Genomic DNA, 17,898 nt, shown 5'->3' with positions numbered 1-17,898 from the left:
ATTTTAATTGTTTTGGAAAATATTTCTCAACATTTATCTATGTAAGAAAAATTTTTTAAGACATGAATAGGTCAAATATTTTGCTTACAATTCTATATATAAAAGCTTTCTTATAACCATAATTGATAGTCTTAATAACTATATAGTTGATGTTTATTGAGAAACTATTATGCGCAATTTATTATACTATGGTGAAAGTTAAAACTACAAGATCCTGCCCCTCAAATTATGGAGTCCAGTTAGGGATATACAACTTAAAGAAACAAAAACATTTAAAAATTCAAAACACAATACAACCTATAGGAGAAAAATCCCAAGTGACTTTATACATTTAGCTAAAAAAAAATGCTTAATTTCAAACCTCTATTTCCAAGGAAATTGTGGACTGGAGATGATGATGTCCTCCTAAAACTGAATCTCTCCTCAAGTCCTCCTTGAAAATGATAATATTAAAAAGAGAGTGCAAATAAGTTCACAAATGACTCAGTCAGTAGCCTTATGAGGCAGTAGAAAATACCATGATCAAGTTACCTTCAAATAGAGATTTAAACACCATATTCCACCAGACCTCCTTAGACTACCATAAGCCTGTGGGTGCCAAAAGTAGGAAAGGGGAAGCTTAAGACACACCATTAAAAAGTGGATATGTAGACAAGCCACAGACCCCAGAAAACAAAAGCATAACACTAAGTGTCAAAATTCAGGGTCTCATATTTGGTAGTTTATAGTATCAGCTACGGGAAAGAGGTTTAAAAGTGAGTGTTACAGAAGAAGTCAGCAATTTCAAAAAGCATTGCTTTCTGGAAAGAATCACAAAAGTTGAGAAAAGATTATGCCCTTGAAGATACAACAGAAGTGAGAAAGAAGGTAAGAAGAGAAAATTGAGGATCTTTTAGAAGACAAAGAGGCATGCAATGCTTTGTCTTTCTCCTGCCGCTGAGAGCATTCAGTAAAAAGATAGGCTTCACTATGCTGACAGAAGGGAGCACTCCTGATCTAGGGACTTTACCCAAAAAATGACTAGAAATGGAGAAAATAATCAAGCCAACTCAATATAAAGCTAATGGAAGAAGAAAACAGAAAATTCAAATCCAAACCTCCAGCTGAAGAAATACCTCCTACCAGAAAAGAAAAGAAAAAAAAACCCAGAAAAGAGAAGACTAACACAAGTTTTAATAAAAATTAAAGAAATTTAATTAACATAAATAAATAAATAAAATTTAAAAGCCTCAAACAAATATTTGGAGATAAGATGTAGATATGCAGATATACATATAGATGTAGATACAGAATCAGTTTAAAGCTAAGAGCGTAAGTGGGCAAAAGAAGGAATGCAGTAGGAGTTGACTGATCTCAGTTAAAAAACAAGTCCAACTCAGAAATAAAGAATGAATTAAAAGGTGTCGAAGGTATAATAGATTATAATGAAATTTAATAAGAGACTTGGAAGAAAATCAGGAAAACAACCAAGAAAATAAATATGAGATAAAGTAACAAACAAAAGGGTCAAAGAGAAAGTGGTTGAAATGGAATATATGCAAAGAGAGTTCAACATACATATAAATGAAATATTTGAAGAAGAAAAACAAAACATGCTATAACTGATATGTAAAACTATAAAGAAAACTTTTCAAAACTAAGAAAAAAACCTATTTACATAATCAAAAGGCTCACTGTGTGCCCAAAAATCAAAAATAATAAATTTGAGACAAAGCATACACAAACAATGAGAATTTAAAGACTAAGAAAAACATTCAGAGTATATAGGCAATAAGATCAAATCACTTACAATGGTAAAAAAAAATAGGCTGGCATCAAGCTTCTCCAGGGCAACATATAAAATAAAGTAACAGTGGAGGAACACTGTAAAGAAATTCAAGGAAAGAAATCATACACCAATTATTTTATAACAAGCCAACTGTCCCTCAAGTGTCAAGGCAAAAAACCACTTTAAAGGATAACCAATCCAGGGAATATTTTATACATGAGCACGTCCTTGGTTGGATGAGCTTTGTGCAACTAGGAAATAACCTGAAATTTTTGGCAAAAGAACTGATAATGAACATTTCATATATTGAATTTTATAATTAAATTAAGAATTAAATACCTAAAAGGAGGATAGTGACATGGGTGGAAGAACAATGTGTGCATGTTATGTGTTACATACGATATGCTCTGGCAAAGTAGAAAGAAAACAACTAGAAATGGATGATGGGCAAAGTAATGAGGAGAGTAAAAGATTATTTATGAAAAATTATATTATGAGAACTAAAAAGGTATAAATATGAGGGAAAGCTCTAAATAAAAATACCAAAATCATTTTTTTAAAAAAAGCAGAGATACACCAAATAAACACAATATATGTAACAAAATACATATGGCAACTTTAACATAAAATTATATCCAGAATTGATACCAGTATATCATCCACATCAAAAACTGAATGGGCTTATCTATTATAAGAAAATCATTTCTACTTGGCTCACAAAGCAAATCTCAACTCTCTGGTTCCATGGATACATCTAACACACAGTGATTCAAAAGTTTGAAATTTTAGGTATAGGAAAAGATATACCAGGAAAACAAAACTGTAAGACTGCAGGAGTTGTGATATTGAGATAAGGGAAGTAGAATTCAGGCCAAAAAGCATCGAGGGTATTCCATAATGCTAAGAGCCAAAACTCACGATAAATATGTAAGAGCTATGAATATCAATACACCAAATAACAGAGCAACACAAAAACTACAGAGATGCAAGGAGAAATAAAAACATGATAATAAAGGACCTTAACATACCAATTTCAGTACATGGCAAGTCAAGTGGTTGACAAATAAGTAAGAATATAGAAAAGCAACACAGCAAAATAAGGTGGATTTTTGGGTACCAATATTGATCATTACACCTGATAATAGTATACCACCTTTTTAAGTGTGCCTGAAACATTCACAAAATCTAATAATATATTAGGCCAAAGGAGAACATCATCAAGTTCCATAAAACAGAGATATTGTAAACAACATTGATTATGGTGCAGTAAAATTTGAACTTAAAAATTCAAATTTAAATATAGGCCCTTCTACCAGTAAACATACACATATTTTTAATTTCTATTAAATAACACTTAGAGTAAAAGGAAAATCCAAACAATATGAACTGGAAAAACAACTTAAATTATATCTATTTATAGATGACAGGATTCAATAATTGAAAACCTTTAGAGAATCACTAGCAAAACTAAGTGAATCAAGACAATCAGGAAAATGAAAATTTTAAATGCATCATCTTTATATACTCTTCAAAATGGTAGAAATTAGACTAGCCAGGCAATAATATCAAATGTCAGTAAGCTGGGCATTAGTTACATGGGTATTCATTTTATACCATTCTTTCAACAACATACACGTACACATATAATAAAAGCTTTTTAAAAAATATACGTCATTTAAGATTGAAAAATACAGAGAGAAAATGGGGATCTGATACTACATCCATGAAGATGAATTTACCCATTAATGTCTCAGAAAGCTAAGAATTAGGTATATGTTTTTAAGACTGATTACTTAGTTTCCTATGTATAAAATTTCTCTGGCTACACTGAATATGCTTCGTTAATTTAAAAAAATTAAAATTCAGGAGGGCCACACTATTTTAAAAAATCCTTTCTGCTTTAGTTGTGTCTAGAGATCGTCTAAAATATTTTGAAAAAACGCAAGCTTATTTATTTGATAACATCAACATCTTAAAGTCTTTCTTTCTTTTGAGAAAATAAAGAAGTTTGCAGTAACATCAGGAAATTTGAGCAGCAGATGGGTCAAGTTCAAACCTCTTCTTTACCTGTGACCCTCCCCATGCCCAGCCCCCCTCTCTACTAGGCACCAGAGTTAGTATAGTAATTGAGTCAATAATTAGTATAAGATTAGGAGTACTTGGGTTTAAAAAAATTAAATTTCTCTGATAAAAGGCTTGAAGTAACTCCAAAAGAGTCCCATCCCACTCTTCCTTATGTTCACATTTTACTTACTGGAGTTGTGATTTTCATAGTTCTAGGGCAGTGGCTGGTTCTCAACGGTATAGATGGAAGTGGTTCTGACCCGAGGGAACACTTGGCAATGTCTGGAGACATGTTTGGTCCTAATAATGTGTGGAGACTGTTGGTCTGAAACTCAGGAGTCTCGCTGGTGAAATCGGAAACTGGCCTCGTACACGGAGGGCAAGGAGAGCCCAGAAAACGGGGCCGGCCAGTTCAGACTAGTTGGCGGCAGATCTAATAAGCAAGGGAACTAGGCCCGCGGCGCAGCTAAGCCGCAGCCTGGGCGGGCCTGTCCTCTTTCCACCGCCAGCTGGCGCCGGCTCCGCGCTCTGTGACCACGAGGACTTCAGAATGCCGCCGGCCTCCTGCGGGGCAGCCATCTCCGCGCTGAGGCCCCGCGCGCCGAAAAGCCAGCTCCAAAGGCCCCCCGAGAGGGGTCTCCAAAAGCAAGTACCGTTAGTGATTCTGGAAAGGGTAACACTTGATTTCCTACAATAGAGGCAACCTCAGAAAACCAGCCTCTGAACTTTTTCCCTGCGGGACCCTCAAAAAATAAAATGAAATAAGCAAGGGAACTTAACGAGGCTTGTCTTGGGCCGCTGCAGTACGCGTCGATCTCTGCACTGGCACGCCAGAATCTTAAAAGTTTATGTGGAGGCCTTAACGGAGTTCAGGCACGCGTGCGGTCCAGCCCATCTCCACACACATTGCCCTCTCAAGGCTGTGGGAACACCTCCTGCTGCGGGAACTGCGGGAAGACATTCCAAGGGCAGGGGACCGGATGAGGGGCTTCCAGTGGCCTCAGTCCAGAGCCAGGGTCACCCAGCAGTCATGTCCACCGGAGGACCTCCTCCAACAGTAACTCGGGGCAGAGTGGGGGGAGGAGCTACTGGTCACACCAATCTAGTTGCCCACTAGTGACTAAGCACACTGCAATGCATAGGACAGGTCCCCACGGCAAAGAATGACCTGGCCCAAGTTGTCAGTACTGCTTAACACTGAGAAGCCCTAGAACAGGGAATTGAGGTGTAGTGCTTATCCATTCAAAAATATTTACTGGGTATATACCATGGGTCTAGAAAGCATTGGTCACGGCATTTGAGGTAATAGCAATAAATGCAGAATTCCTTCCTTAAAGACCTCAGAGTCCAGTTGGGGAATCAGACACATAAATTGACAACCATGGAATACATTATATTAAAGAGAAGAATCACCTAATTTAGCCTTGAATGGAGGGTTTGGGGGCTTGACTGGAGAAATCCAAGTAAACTCTGGAAATAGATAAATCTTGAAGAATAGGTATATAGGCATTTTCCAGATTAAATAAAGAGAAAATTGTTTTAGACAGAAGGTAAGAAATTGACAATGAGCACAAAGGGACATTAACAAACAACCTTCCCACCCCACTACACCACACACTGTATTCCAGACACCAGCTGGAATGGGGCCAAGCACTAATATATCTTTATACTCTCTCTTGGGGTTTTCTTTAAGTTGGAATCGTTTTTTTCACACTTTTTTCCTGTTTGATGAAACTATAATCATCTCTCAGGGTCATGTGTCATGAGGGAGATTATTTTCTGTTTGTTTTCAAGTGTCATAGAGCACAAATCACAGTTCTGGCATGCAGCAAATGCCCAATAAATATTTTTTTTGATGAACGATGAGTAAACTTTCTGAAGCATTCTTCCATTTTTCTCACTGAAAAAAGAACCACCTTTGTCCAAACTACTTATATTATATATAGATGGGAAACTATGAGAGATGACTTAATGCCTGATATGTGCTTAATGGTTATTAAGTGAATGAAAAATAGAAGAACATAATGGAAAAAACATACATTCATACCAGGTGTCTGGACTCATGAGGTAGCTCAGTAAAGAATTTGCCTTCTAGTCCTCTGAAGAGTGGAGACTAAAGCATTTACTCAACGTAAAGAAATAAGACCACATATAAGCCAAAACCCAAAGATAAATACTCTTTACTTCTTGCTAAATATTCTTCTAACACACTCTTACAGAAATGCATGGATACACACATGGACATGTATATTCAAGCAAATAAAATCGCATCACATGAATTCTTTTATAACTGCTTTGTCACCTGTCTTCATGTCAGCAAGTATAAAGATATATATTATTTTAATGAATTCCTCACAGTTTATACATGTAACATGATTCATTTAAAAAGGCTCCTATGTTGGACTTCTGCATTTCTTTCAGATTGTTTTGATGTTATGACCAATGCTATGGTTAACATACTTTATGCATTTTTGCACATTATAGGCATTGTTATTTTGAAATAAATTTCTAAAGTACATATGAAATTTAAGACTCAAAGTACTGTGCAGAAGTGACGCCCAGAAAGTATGTGAGATTACCATTCCCTAAGCACTTAATGAAAGAGACTTGTTTCTTCACATCTTTAATCAACAGTGGGTATTAGGTTGCTTGTTAGATTTTAATTTAATGTGTTACAATCCAACAGTATTTCCTTTATGATTTCTGGCTCATGAATCAATGCCTAGAAATAATCTCCCTACAAAAAGATTCTAAAAATGTCTACAATTTCTTCTAATACTTTTTATGGTTTTATTTTTTTAATATTGAAATCCTAAGTTCCATCAGAAAATAAGCTTGTTTTAAGTCACAGTATAGGAATCTTTTAATTTTCAAATGGTACTCAATTGTTTTAGTACATTTAATAAAGGTATTTTTTGATCTTCATGATTTACATGAACATTAAATTAATATTGATATTTGGATATATTTCCAGACACTACATTTTTTCCATTGTTTTGCCTACTTTTCCTTGACTATTATTTTAATTACTACAACTTTATATATTTGATTTTTAAAAAGTACTATAACTTTATACTACACTTTAATATCTGGTGGATTAAGGTTCTCTTTTCCATTTCCAAATTAGAAAAATATTTATATTTGTACAATATTGAGTCATTCATGGAGAGGGTTGGTCTCTTTTTTATTAAGTTTTATTATGTTACCCTATAGAATTCTTCTTTCCAATGAACACTTCAAATTTCTTGTTAACTTTTTTCTAGACAGTTCACAATTTTGATTCTGACTATAAAATATATTTTTATGTTAGGATATTTAGCTAATTATATAGATAGCTGATAGACAAAGCTATTGATTTTCACCTGATTATTTTTTAATAGAGCATGTTATGTAAATCTTATTTAATATTTTCTTAGTTTCCAGTCAATCATATAACCTGAAAATTTTGGAAGGTATCAGGTTACTAGCAAATGAACCTCTGGATGAACTTCAGCATCACCATAAATGAGACAGCCAAGTATTATGTATCTCAGTAAGTACTATGAAATGCTGTTGCCTTAAAAACGAGTAACAACAACAAAACTGTCTAGATCTAATCTAGTTTAAGATCTAATTCCTAGTTTACAGAAAATAGGAAAAGTAGAGGAATAAAATGAGTAACAAAATGAAAAAGGCCATATCTAGAATGTTAGACATTCAAAAGGACAAATAACTTGAGTTTCTTCAATAAATCAATAGCATCAAAGAAAAAGAGGTCTGTTACAGCATAAATTTAAGAGACATAAAACCAAATGCAGTACAGATGTTGATTCAAAACCTATTACAAATAGACATCTTTGAGACAGAGACATTTCAATATGAATTTGGTATTAAAAGATATTAAGAAAACAATTTAGTTTTATTAGTTATAATAATAACTTCTTGGTAATATAAGACAAAAACAAATGAACAAATAAAAAAACAAAGGTCTGTCAGATATGTATACGGAGATATTTACAGGTAAAATGTCACCATATCTGAGGTTTGCTTTAAAATACTCCAAGTTACAAAAAAATGGGGAAAATATATAAAAGAGCTGCAAAACATTGTTAATTGCTGAAACTAGCTGATGAGCAGATTGAGTTTCATTATACTATCCTTTCTGTGTAAAGCATGTGGTTAGTGAAAGATAAAAAAGAAGGCAGGTAAAAAATAAGAATAGTAGGAAATATAGGTGAGGACCAACAATTCTAAAAAAGGATTAGAGGGAGTTAGTGTTAATATAGGAAGTACTTAGCAAAATATGGCTTAAAGTACAAGTGAGGTTCATACAAACAGAGAGAGGGAATGTTTGAGATTGTCTAGAATTTAGAATTGAGACAGACAGGGGAGAAGTTGAAGGGTGGCAAAGGGAGCAAGAACACTCAAAGATGATGCCTAGAAGGGCCCTTGCTATCTGGATCACAAATGTTTGGGAGCTAGTGAAATAAATAATTTTTATGTTTGAATTATTTCTCTTTGACCTATCAACTTCTCCCATGCATCTGCTTCATGTAAAGTACCCTAATGCTAAGACTATGACCTCCCTCTCAAGGACATTAACGCAAGACTTATATCTGGGCACTGATAATTTATAAAATTTTCTTTGAAAAAACTGCTACAATTAAGAGACTTAAAATGTCTTTAACTTCACTTCAGAAATATAAAAAAAAACCTCTGAGTTTTTAATGTTATCCTAGGATGTACAGAGAAGGCAATTCATTGAAGACCTGCCTTGTCACATTCAATAGAGCAACTGCAGAAGCAATTTGTTACAAGCAGATGGGTAGTTGAACACTAAAAAGGATAATAAACTAGAACAAAATTAGATATTGAAATCAATTTCTTTTAGGCTTTCCATGAAACTTCGGATTTACACAAACAATTATATTTGAAGAATTCAGAAAAAAAATATGTCATACTAAAATGGGTGCCCATGAAAACAGAACTTTACACATGATATAGCCTTTATAGCCACCATTTACTTGGTTGGTTCAAATATTTATAGTTCATTGTTATGACTGCCAAAACTGGCAACCACAAGGATTGTTGTCTCAATTAGGACAGTAAACAGATTGTCTCTTTTTTTAATGAAAAAAATCTAAAATGTAATACTTCACAGTTTAACATGTTTATTCATCTAAACGAGCTAAAAAATAATGGTGCGACATCTGTTCGAGAGGCATTGGTACCTCAAATTTTGGCTGCTTCCCCACCAATTTGGTTGTTGTTTTAAAAAATGAAGAATAGGAGGGAGCACTGTCATCGAAAAATCTTCTGGCATGTCAAGTATCTTATTTTTCTTGAAATAAGGATCTCATGTCTGTTGCTAGGGATGAAAAAAAAATTATTTAACAAGGAGGCACTATGCTGAATAGGGCAGCAGTTCAATTGTTTTGAATGGATTAACTATCCCACTATGGATATTCTCACATAGGTATAGTTATTTAAGTGACTCTCTGAGTTCCTTCTGTACTTACCTGTATACCTAAAACTTGTACAAAATGGCAAGAATGTTTCTATAGGTGCTGTCTTCATCTGCAACAGTTTTTTACTATGGGTTGCACTGATTCTAGATATAGTGTTCATGGAACAAAACTAGCAAACATCATTCCATCTAGGCTGCATTGGAGCAATTCTAATAAAAGAAGGCAATGCTGCTAAGAGAGATGGGGTAGGAATCTCCTCAGAGAAGCCTCAGGTAAGTGTAAAGACACCCAATTGTTGGTAAGGAGAAAATAAAAACTTTTATTGGAGAGTCTCTGGTTCAACAACCTTATGTTATGGATGAAATACATGAAAACTGTGTAAGTTTAATTTCCTGAAGTTTGTTTCTGAAGCTCTTCTAAAGCATAAATTCACTCTACTGAATTATCATTGACTATATAATTGGAATTTGGAAAATGTAGTGCTTTGGTATTCACATAAAAAATATTATAGTGAAAATTTAGTTCCATTTACACTGGGAGTGAAGATGTATACTAAATTAAATTAAAAACATTTGAGTATAGCTTTTAACAATACTAAGATAAAAATGGCATATTTGATTCCTATATAAAAGCAATTGTTTCTGTTCTACAGAGAATTTAACTCTAGTTGTCTTAATCTCAAAGAAAACAGATGAAACATATATAGTGTCCCAATAAAACAAATGACCATGAAGGCTAAATGCTAACAGATCAATATTGTGATTTTTAAGTTTTATTTATTAAATGCAAACAATTTTTGACCATCTATTATATGCAAAAACTGTGCCAGACTCTGAGAGGATTAAAAGAGATTAACTCAAATTTTCACATGCATTTATTAAATATGTGCAGATCATTACTCTATTGGAATTACAGAAAAGAATAAGAACATATTCTCAGGATCTTGCAGTCATTGGGGTGGAAGTGTTTCCACCATCTTCATGAAAAATTGAAAAGATAGAAAATCTTCACATATTTGCCACCTTAAAACAACAAACCCTTACTGCGATAAGCTTTTTATTTTTTAAAAGAAATTCTAGATGAGATTATATTTTTACAACATCTCCTCTCAAATAAATTTATATATTCTTTATTTTGCATGCAAAATAAGAACCAGCCACTCCTCAAGCTTCATGTGCAGTATTCCATAGGCTATATATTAAGTCTGCTGCATTAGTTGGTTTATTCTGCAGTGTGTTAGCAAATAGATTCAAACATTCTGAAAAGTCATTATAATTTTTCTGTTTTTGACTTCTGAATTACTCCAAGCAGTGAATTATTGGAGGGGAAAAACCCACACATAAGATTTGTGTCTGGTGCCAGTCTCAGATTTATGCTAAACACCATTCACTATTCTAAACTGTAGTCCCCTGAACCTGTAGGCCAGTTATCACCTGTCTTCAAAGATTCAAACCAGACTACAATCTGGGATTCCTCTATAGAGGATTGGCCTCTTCTCAGTTAATGTGGGTTCAAAAAATTTGCATTTCATAAAAACAGTGTTATGTAAACACATATTGTCTTACTTGACCTGATATTTATTAAAACCAGAGTTTAGCCTTTGGGACTTCTGGTTCTCTGTTGCTAGTGAGTCAGTCATACAAATGGACTAGCCACAGACTCAGAGTGTCAATAAAACTAGGTAATAAGACTTGCCTATAATTACACTATGTTTAGACTATTATTTATTACTGCCAGGAACATTTTCCCCCAAAAGAATACTTCAATAATAGAACAGGATAGTAAAGTTTTTTAAAGGTAATGAATTTTCAAACATATCCAGGAGTATAATGACCTATTTTAAATACTGTAAATTCAGTTATATCTCAAATAGGTATCTACAATTATTACACATCTTTTCATTTAAATTACCACTGAAATTAGAAATAATCTTTATTTAATGTGACTGTTTTAACACCATATGGGAGGGGAAATAACTAAATGAAATTGTTCACGTAAATGTGATAGGAGTGGGGGAAAGCAGTATTTCTTGACATGTGGCATGTCACTCAGGAAAGTAAAAGGCCCATCATATCCAAAATGCCAGCTTGGATATTCCCTTGCCACCCACTTCACGAACAGACATACCACATGGCATTAAATGCTACAACCTTTCCTAAAAATGCCACTTGGATTGGTCTGCTGTGGTGAGTGATAAGAACTCTTGCTCTGTCTCTTGAATTTATGATTTCAAGGGGAAGAATCCAGTAAATAACATTCGCTAAATTTTGCCCTCAGATGTTTGGCATAAATAATCTGTGAGGGTATTGGAACTTTTGGCTGTTTTCACAATGATGAAAGAAATTATGCTACTTGAAAAAATTATATAGAACATAGAACTACACAGTTATATTCAACTATTTGCAAAAGTCTCAAAGAATATCTAGGGTATTTATCAAAGCTTTCTCCTTTTGGCAAGTATGTAAACAATCTTAACATTTTATTTAGTCCTCACAAATACAATGTATAAACTGTAAAACACTTTGTGCACATTTCAAACTATTCATTTTTTTATATATCTTTATATAAGGTAGTAGCTAACAACTCTGCTATGAACACATATTTTACCATTTTATAAGCTTTATGTATTCATAAGTTCTAAAAATATAAAAAATTTCCCCTACCAGTACAAATATTGAATATATTGGTCATTAAACTTCAACAAATGCAAGCTACCTTGAAAAATTCTATAAACAGAAAAACAACATAAGTGTGTAAAATTTCATATATTTTCTTCTATTATTTATTTTTCATGGAAACTAATTTTTTAACTCTCAGGAGACAAAGTGTGATTTTGTACAACAACTTTGTATTGTTCAGATTTAAGACAACCCATGATAATTATTCTGAGTAGGTATGAATTACTGTTGTGTGGAAAAGACTGCACAATGGAAGGGCAGATTTTCACATTATCTCCCTAACAAGAGGAGAAAACTGATACTGCAAGCAGCCAGAAACATAATTAAAATAGAATTCCAAGTTTATATTAATCGAGTAATAAGTTAATTAAAATCAAGATCAACTGAACTTTCTATTTACACCAGTTCAGACAGCCCAAGAGGAAAGGAACTCTATTTTAGAGACATATGTGACTCTTTGAGCTTCTGTCATCCAGGTGCCATTTCTGATGGAGCACATGTGCACTGAACAGTTGGCAAAGAAGGAAAAAGATTACTGTAGAGGTATGTGCAGATAGTTTCTCAGTAATATAAAATATGTCTGGAAAGAAAGCAGGCTTCTTTGTAAAATGAAAAATTTCCCATGACTTTTCATTCCTTAGTCTCTGAATGTGATTTGAGAATGTTTCTGTAAATGAGGATATATACTTTTACTTAATGATGTATATGGAACAAAAATAGATTTAGTAATCTGTAGTGATGGACTTATACACATAAATTGGCTAAGACATCTGAAGAATTTAGGATCTGTTTTCCATTTTATCTAAATGCAACATGAATAGGTTGCCTGACAAAGTAGAAAGATTTATAAAAGTATCCAGTAGCACACGTTATACTATATTGCTACATAATGTTCTTCTCTTGATATCCTATTCACCTATTTAAAAAGATATTTCTGCAAATTGAAAATATGAGCAAGAAGAACTTAAGATGTTACAGTTTCAGTTTTTCAGAAAGTAATGGTCCCCAGAGGTGATTTTATAAAATTATTTTTCTTTCATGCATTTAAGAGCTGCTCAGCTAATCTTCATCTGGTTCCAGATCAGGGTCAATGTCTGCAGACAGTCTTAGATAAAAGAGAGCATAGAAAGCCAGTAGGAGGGCCAATATAGCTGCAAGAACAAGGCCAACTTCCTGAGGAAGAAAAAAAAGTAGATATTTCACTTGGTAATTGGACGTGAATTATATTATGTTGAAATAATAGCCAAAAAATTTACTACATGTATTATGGCAAAAATGCTATTATCTCTCAAAAAGCCTATGAACTTCATATATAGATCATCAAGGAATGTTCTCAGTATTAGTGTATCATGTGGCAGAATAGAAAAAAGAGAACCTGTGCCAGTTCCATATCCTAAAGGGCCTAATAGTCTCTTCTAATTTGTACTTGTGTATCACACCCTTTCCTGGCATTGTTTCATGAAGAAGCAATTTATTTGCATTTACATTAATATATTTTACATTTCATAAGAATTTTTTAATAAGAATTTCATTAACCATTTCTCAGTAATTCAACATATGCAATCTAATAAACTTTAAAAATGTTTAAATTAATTTGGTTTAAAATCAACATGAAATTTTTTACCTGAATTTTGGAGTTACATTTATTTGGATTCCCAAACTATGAAAATAAATATTAATAAAAACCACGGGGTTGAAAGACTCAGTATCATCTCTCTTTGTAAGATTTGATTTTTTAAATCTAATATATCACTACAATGTCAAATAAGAGTGAACTTTTCTTTGTTGTAGTTGAAACACTTTGGCATCTCAAAAGGGCACAGCAGCGTCAGACAGCTTTCATGTATATTCTTATATTCACAGCTGTGCTACCAGACCCAGCTGGTTACACAGCTACTAATTTTAAGAGGATGTAATAAACAAGTGACACACAACTGCAAACTCCATCTGCTCTGTGTAGTGGACAATAAAACTGTTCAACTGCAGTCACCATTCACGTACACTTAGCCTAAGAATAAACTTTTTACTCTTGCTTGAAGGCCATGTCCTTATCTCATTGATAATCACCTCTAATTGCTGTTTTCAACTCCTTCTTATCCTTTCAAACAACTCTGTATCATCTTCACTGTATATTTTCAGAATATCCAGAAACATAAAAAAGGGTTTAAGGGTAGGAATCAAAGAACATTCATAAACACAACTCCAGAGAATCTGTTAATTCAATTAAGTCTATTCAATATATGTTGTGTGTTTGGGGGTGGGAGGTTGGGGCTAAAAAAGTACTGAATGGGGAGGTATAGAAAATAACTTTTCTTCAAAATGCTCATATTCTGTTGAGGAGGTAAGCATTTTGGGGACTACATGTATGGAGGAGGAAAACATTGACAAAATTTGAAAATATGGTTTTCAGGATTCTGGTGACACTAGCCATCACTTAGAGACCTATAGCCATTTATGACTCTCCCCATTGCCTGGTCATTTTTAGTTTTGAATCAGAAATAACAAAAAAAAGAACAAAAATAGCATTTCCAGTGGCTCATCCCAAGAGATAGTTAAAAGGCTCTGATTGACACTTGAATATTTTTTTATGGAACAGATAAATTTATGAACCTTATTCTTTTATTATAATTATGTCTTTCAAATAAACCTTTTAAATAAACAGTTAACAAATATACATTATCTTTTTCCTTCTAGATACTAGGAAGCATAGGTATTTGCATTCTAAAAAATTTTTAGTGATGTTGCAATCTTGAAAAATAATTTTCTAATTGAATAGCAACCAAATAGCAAATATTAGTTGTGCATATATTTCATTACTGAGTCATAAAGTATGACACTTTGTTTACATTGGTAAGACATAAGAAATAAAAATAACTTCTCAAAAGAAATTAATTCTAGATTTTGACATAGTCATATTCACATTTTATTCTGAATCATTACTTTTCCCTCAAAACATTTTCTATTACTAAACATACATTTACAAAAAAAGAACCCTTTGAGGGTAAAGTCTCTATTGCATAATTCTTTACATCTCCAGTCCATGATTTCTCAGTCAGTACTGATAATTTCATATGGTGATGAAATCTGGAAGCGATTTCTTACATAAGTTCCTCCAAGATGACCATGCTTTATTCATCTTCCTTTCCCCCAGTTCTACAACACCGCAATGCTTAATTTCTAAATAAATAATGGGTTGAGTAAGATTTATACAATCTATATACCATGTACAAGGTATACTAAATTTGTAATGCTTTGAAATACCCATTACACCCATAATAATATCTTAAGAGCAAATCTGAAAACATTTTTAATGGATAATGTGGTCACATAAGGCAGACTTTGTTGAAGCAGGGGATCTTTGGGCCAATGAAAAACATCCAAGGGAAGTCTTATTTAGACAAACCAGTAATGGCTAAATAAAAAAAATATTTTCTCAATTACCTAACAATTCGTAAATGACTACTATGTACTGGGTTCAAAGTTAAGGATTTCCATTGTGCTATTTAACTCTCCAGACAACACTATCAGGTAAATGGCATAATCTCTATTTTATAAATCTGCCAACTTAGACTCATCTAGATCATGGTAACAGCAAGAGACAAGAGGGATGTGCTCCTTGGCTTCTCTATTTTGTGTTCAGTGTTGTCATCACTGATGTTTTTCTATTCTATGAAGCTATTAATATTTTCTGTAGATTTAAATTATTTTAAGAGTGTAACTGTGACTCATTCTAAGAAACAAGTAGTCAGGTGATAAAATATTATAATATTGTGGTCATCCTGCATCAACTAGATAAAGAGTCAAACATGTTTGATGTTCATTTAGTCCTTAGTTGCTTCTCTGACATTATCAATATGGATAAAATCACTCACTGGGGAAATTAAATAGCATTAAATGGCAGTTGCTGAAAGAAACTCCGTTATGTAAAATCTTATGCTAAAATGACACTGCAATCAAAGTTTGACAGGGCAAACTAATTAGTATGCCATATTTGAAATGTAAAACACCTCCATGGTTCTGTTCTAAAGTTTCATATAATTTTAATGGGTTTTTCACATAAATTTTCAAGCAAAGTTTAAACAATGTTTAAAGTTAAGGTTTTTGTTCTCTACAAGTTTACAAATCAAAATGATGTGCTTAGTTTATTAAAAAGGAGCTATGTTCTGATGTTGGCTAGAACTCTTCTGTACATATTTAAAGTTACAAATGAAATTTAAGAAAATTATTTTTCCTTTTTAAAGATAAACATATTCTACATAGTTTTTAAAAAAGATATAAGATAATTGCACTATAAGGTAGACTTATGTCACACTGGGAACATAGTTATTATCTCAAATTAAAACAATAGCAACTATAAAAGAAAATTTAAAAAGAGGAGGTGTATAAGAAAGTGGTATATATTAATAAATGAATCAATGCGCTATTTCTCAAATTCTGATTTATAGCTGCTCATTACTGTGCCACGGTTGGAATTTGCTACCTCAGTATTTTTCTAAAAAACCCTAAAAACCAAACCATTGTGAAAGATAAAAGTAAGTAACATATTGCTTGGATGCAAAAGACAAATAATGCTCTCACTTCAAGAGACATCATCAGGTAACTAATTATAAAATAAGGGACTAAACACTGCTTTGAGAAAGGTCATATCATGGAAATAATTTTAAAGATGAATGAAATTTCATATGAAATTAGAAAAATTTTGAAGAGAACCATTTCTCCTTTATACAAAATGGCAATTTACTTTTTTTCATTAAAAACTGACACACAGCACTAACTGAGGAGATTGTGTTGTGAAAACATTCCTCATTGCATAGCAATGCTTGATCAAAATCAGCAATCAGGAGTAAAAAGAAGGCAGTGTTTTGTGATCATAATAGCAAATTCTGGAAGACAACCAAATATATCATCTGGCAGTTCAACAGCTGTTAGAGCTTGGTAGTAATACCTTGGCATTTGCTATAAGCTATAACTTAGAAAAATTGATTTTTCATCTGCTAGATAAAAACCAAAATCTCCTTGTAACATTTTAATATTTAAATAAAATATATGTACTAGTCACTTTAACACATTTGTCAATGGAGCAGTCAAATTAATTTTTCTATTTATAGTTTAATTCAACTCTGGCAAATAATTGACATGGGTAATAATGTGAATGTAATTTTGTTGAACTTCATTGTGCTAGCACATTGGATTCATATCTGATAATATCATTCTCAGTTGCATTTACCCCTCTTAAGCAGTGAAAACACTGATTTTTCTAGGAGAACAAGTTTGGGAACATCATTAAAATTTTATCATAGCAAACACTTATGCCAATAATAATACACAGAGTAAAACTATATAGATTAATGACTTAAGTATATATAACTAAAATTGAAACCTTAGAATGAAATTTATTGAAAATGAGAGAAGCTTTTGATTCAGGCACATAAGTCACTAAAATATTTGAACAAAATATATAGTAGCTAGAGAAAAAATTAATTGCAACTTTAAGTATAACTGGTTTTCCTAAGTGACATTGTGTTTTAAGACCTGGTAAAATCTCAGGATAGGAAGGATGTTTCCCATTAAGTAAATTCTTCATAAAAATCTTTGATTCTGGCATTCGACTTAGACTTCGAAATGTCATAAAACATTTAAAATTCAACATTTATGCAATCCTCTTTTGCAAAGTGAAATGGCATGCATATATCAAATTTTAAAGTTATCAAATACAGATACCTTTATGCCTATTGCTGTTTTCTTTGCTTCTGCTTTTAATTTGGTTGCTCGTAAAATAGGTTTGGTTTTTTTATAATCCTGTTTACCTAGAAAGAAATATTTCAGACAATGAGCTATGCTCGTACATAATTCAAGTTTAACATCCATCTGAAATGTCAAAGAATGTTTAAATAGACTAAAATTGGGACACAGAGTTGCAAAGTGATTCCCAATTATGGAA

General features: G+C 32.8%; 1 protein-coding gene across 2 annotated transcripts in view; it reads right to left on the bottom strand.

Annotated features, from left to right (window-relative positions):
• Positions 1 to 10,022: 10,022 nt before the first annotated feature.
• Positions 10,023 to 17,898, bottom strand: part of TRIQK (triple QxxK/R motif containing) — a 74,107-nt gene continuing 66,231 nt past the window's right edge. For both annotated transcript variants that reach the window (XM_036932870.2, XM_036932861.2), the window contains 2 exons: positions 17,679 to 17,764; positions 10,023 to 13,130 (listed from right to left, as the gene is read on the bottom strand). In XM_036932870.2, coding sequence (XP_036788765.1) covers positions 13,017 to 13,130; positions 17,679 to 17,764 — 200 coding nt within the window. In that variant the 3' untranslated portion in view covers positions 10,023 to 13,016. The remainder of the gene's footprint in view (positions 13,131 to 17,678; positions 17,765 to 17,898) is intronic.

Source organism: Manis pentadactyla, chromosome 3 (genome assembly GCF_030020395.1).
Source record: "Manis pentadactyla isolate mManPen7 chromosome 3, mManPen7.hap1, whole genome shotgun sequence".
NCBI lineage: Eukaryota > Metazoa > Chordata > Mammalia > Pholidota > Manidae > Manis > Manis pentadactyla.
Note: the sequence above shows the minus strand (reverse complement) of the source record. Positions and strands in the feature narration are given on the sequence as shown.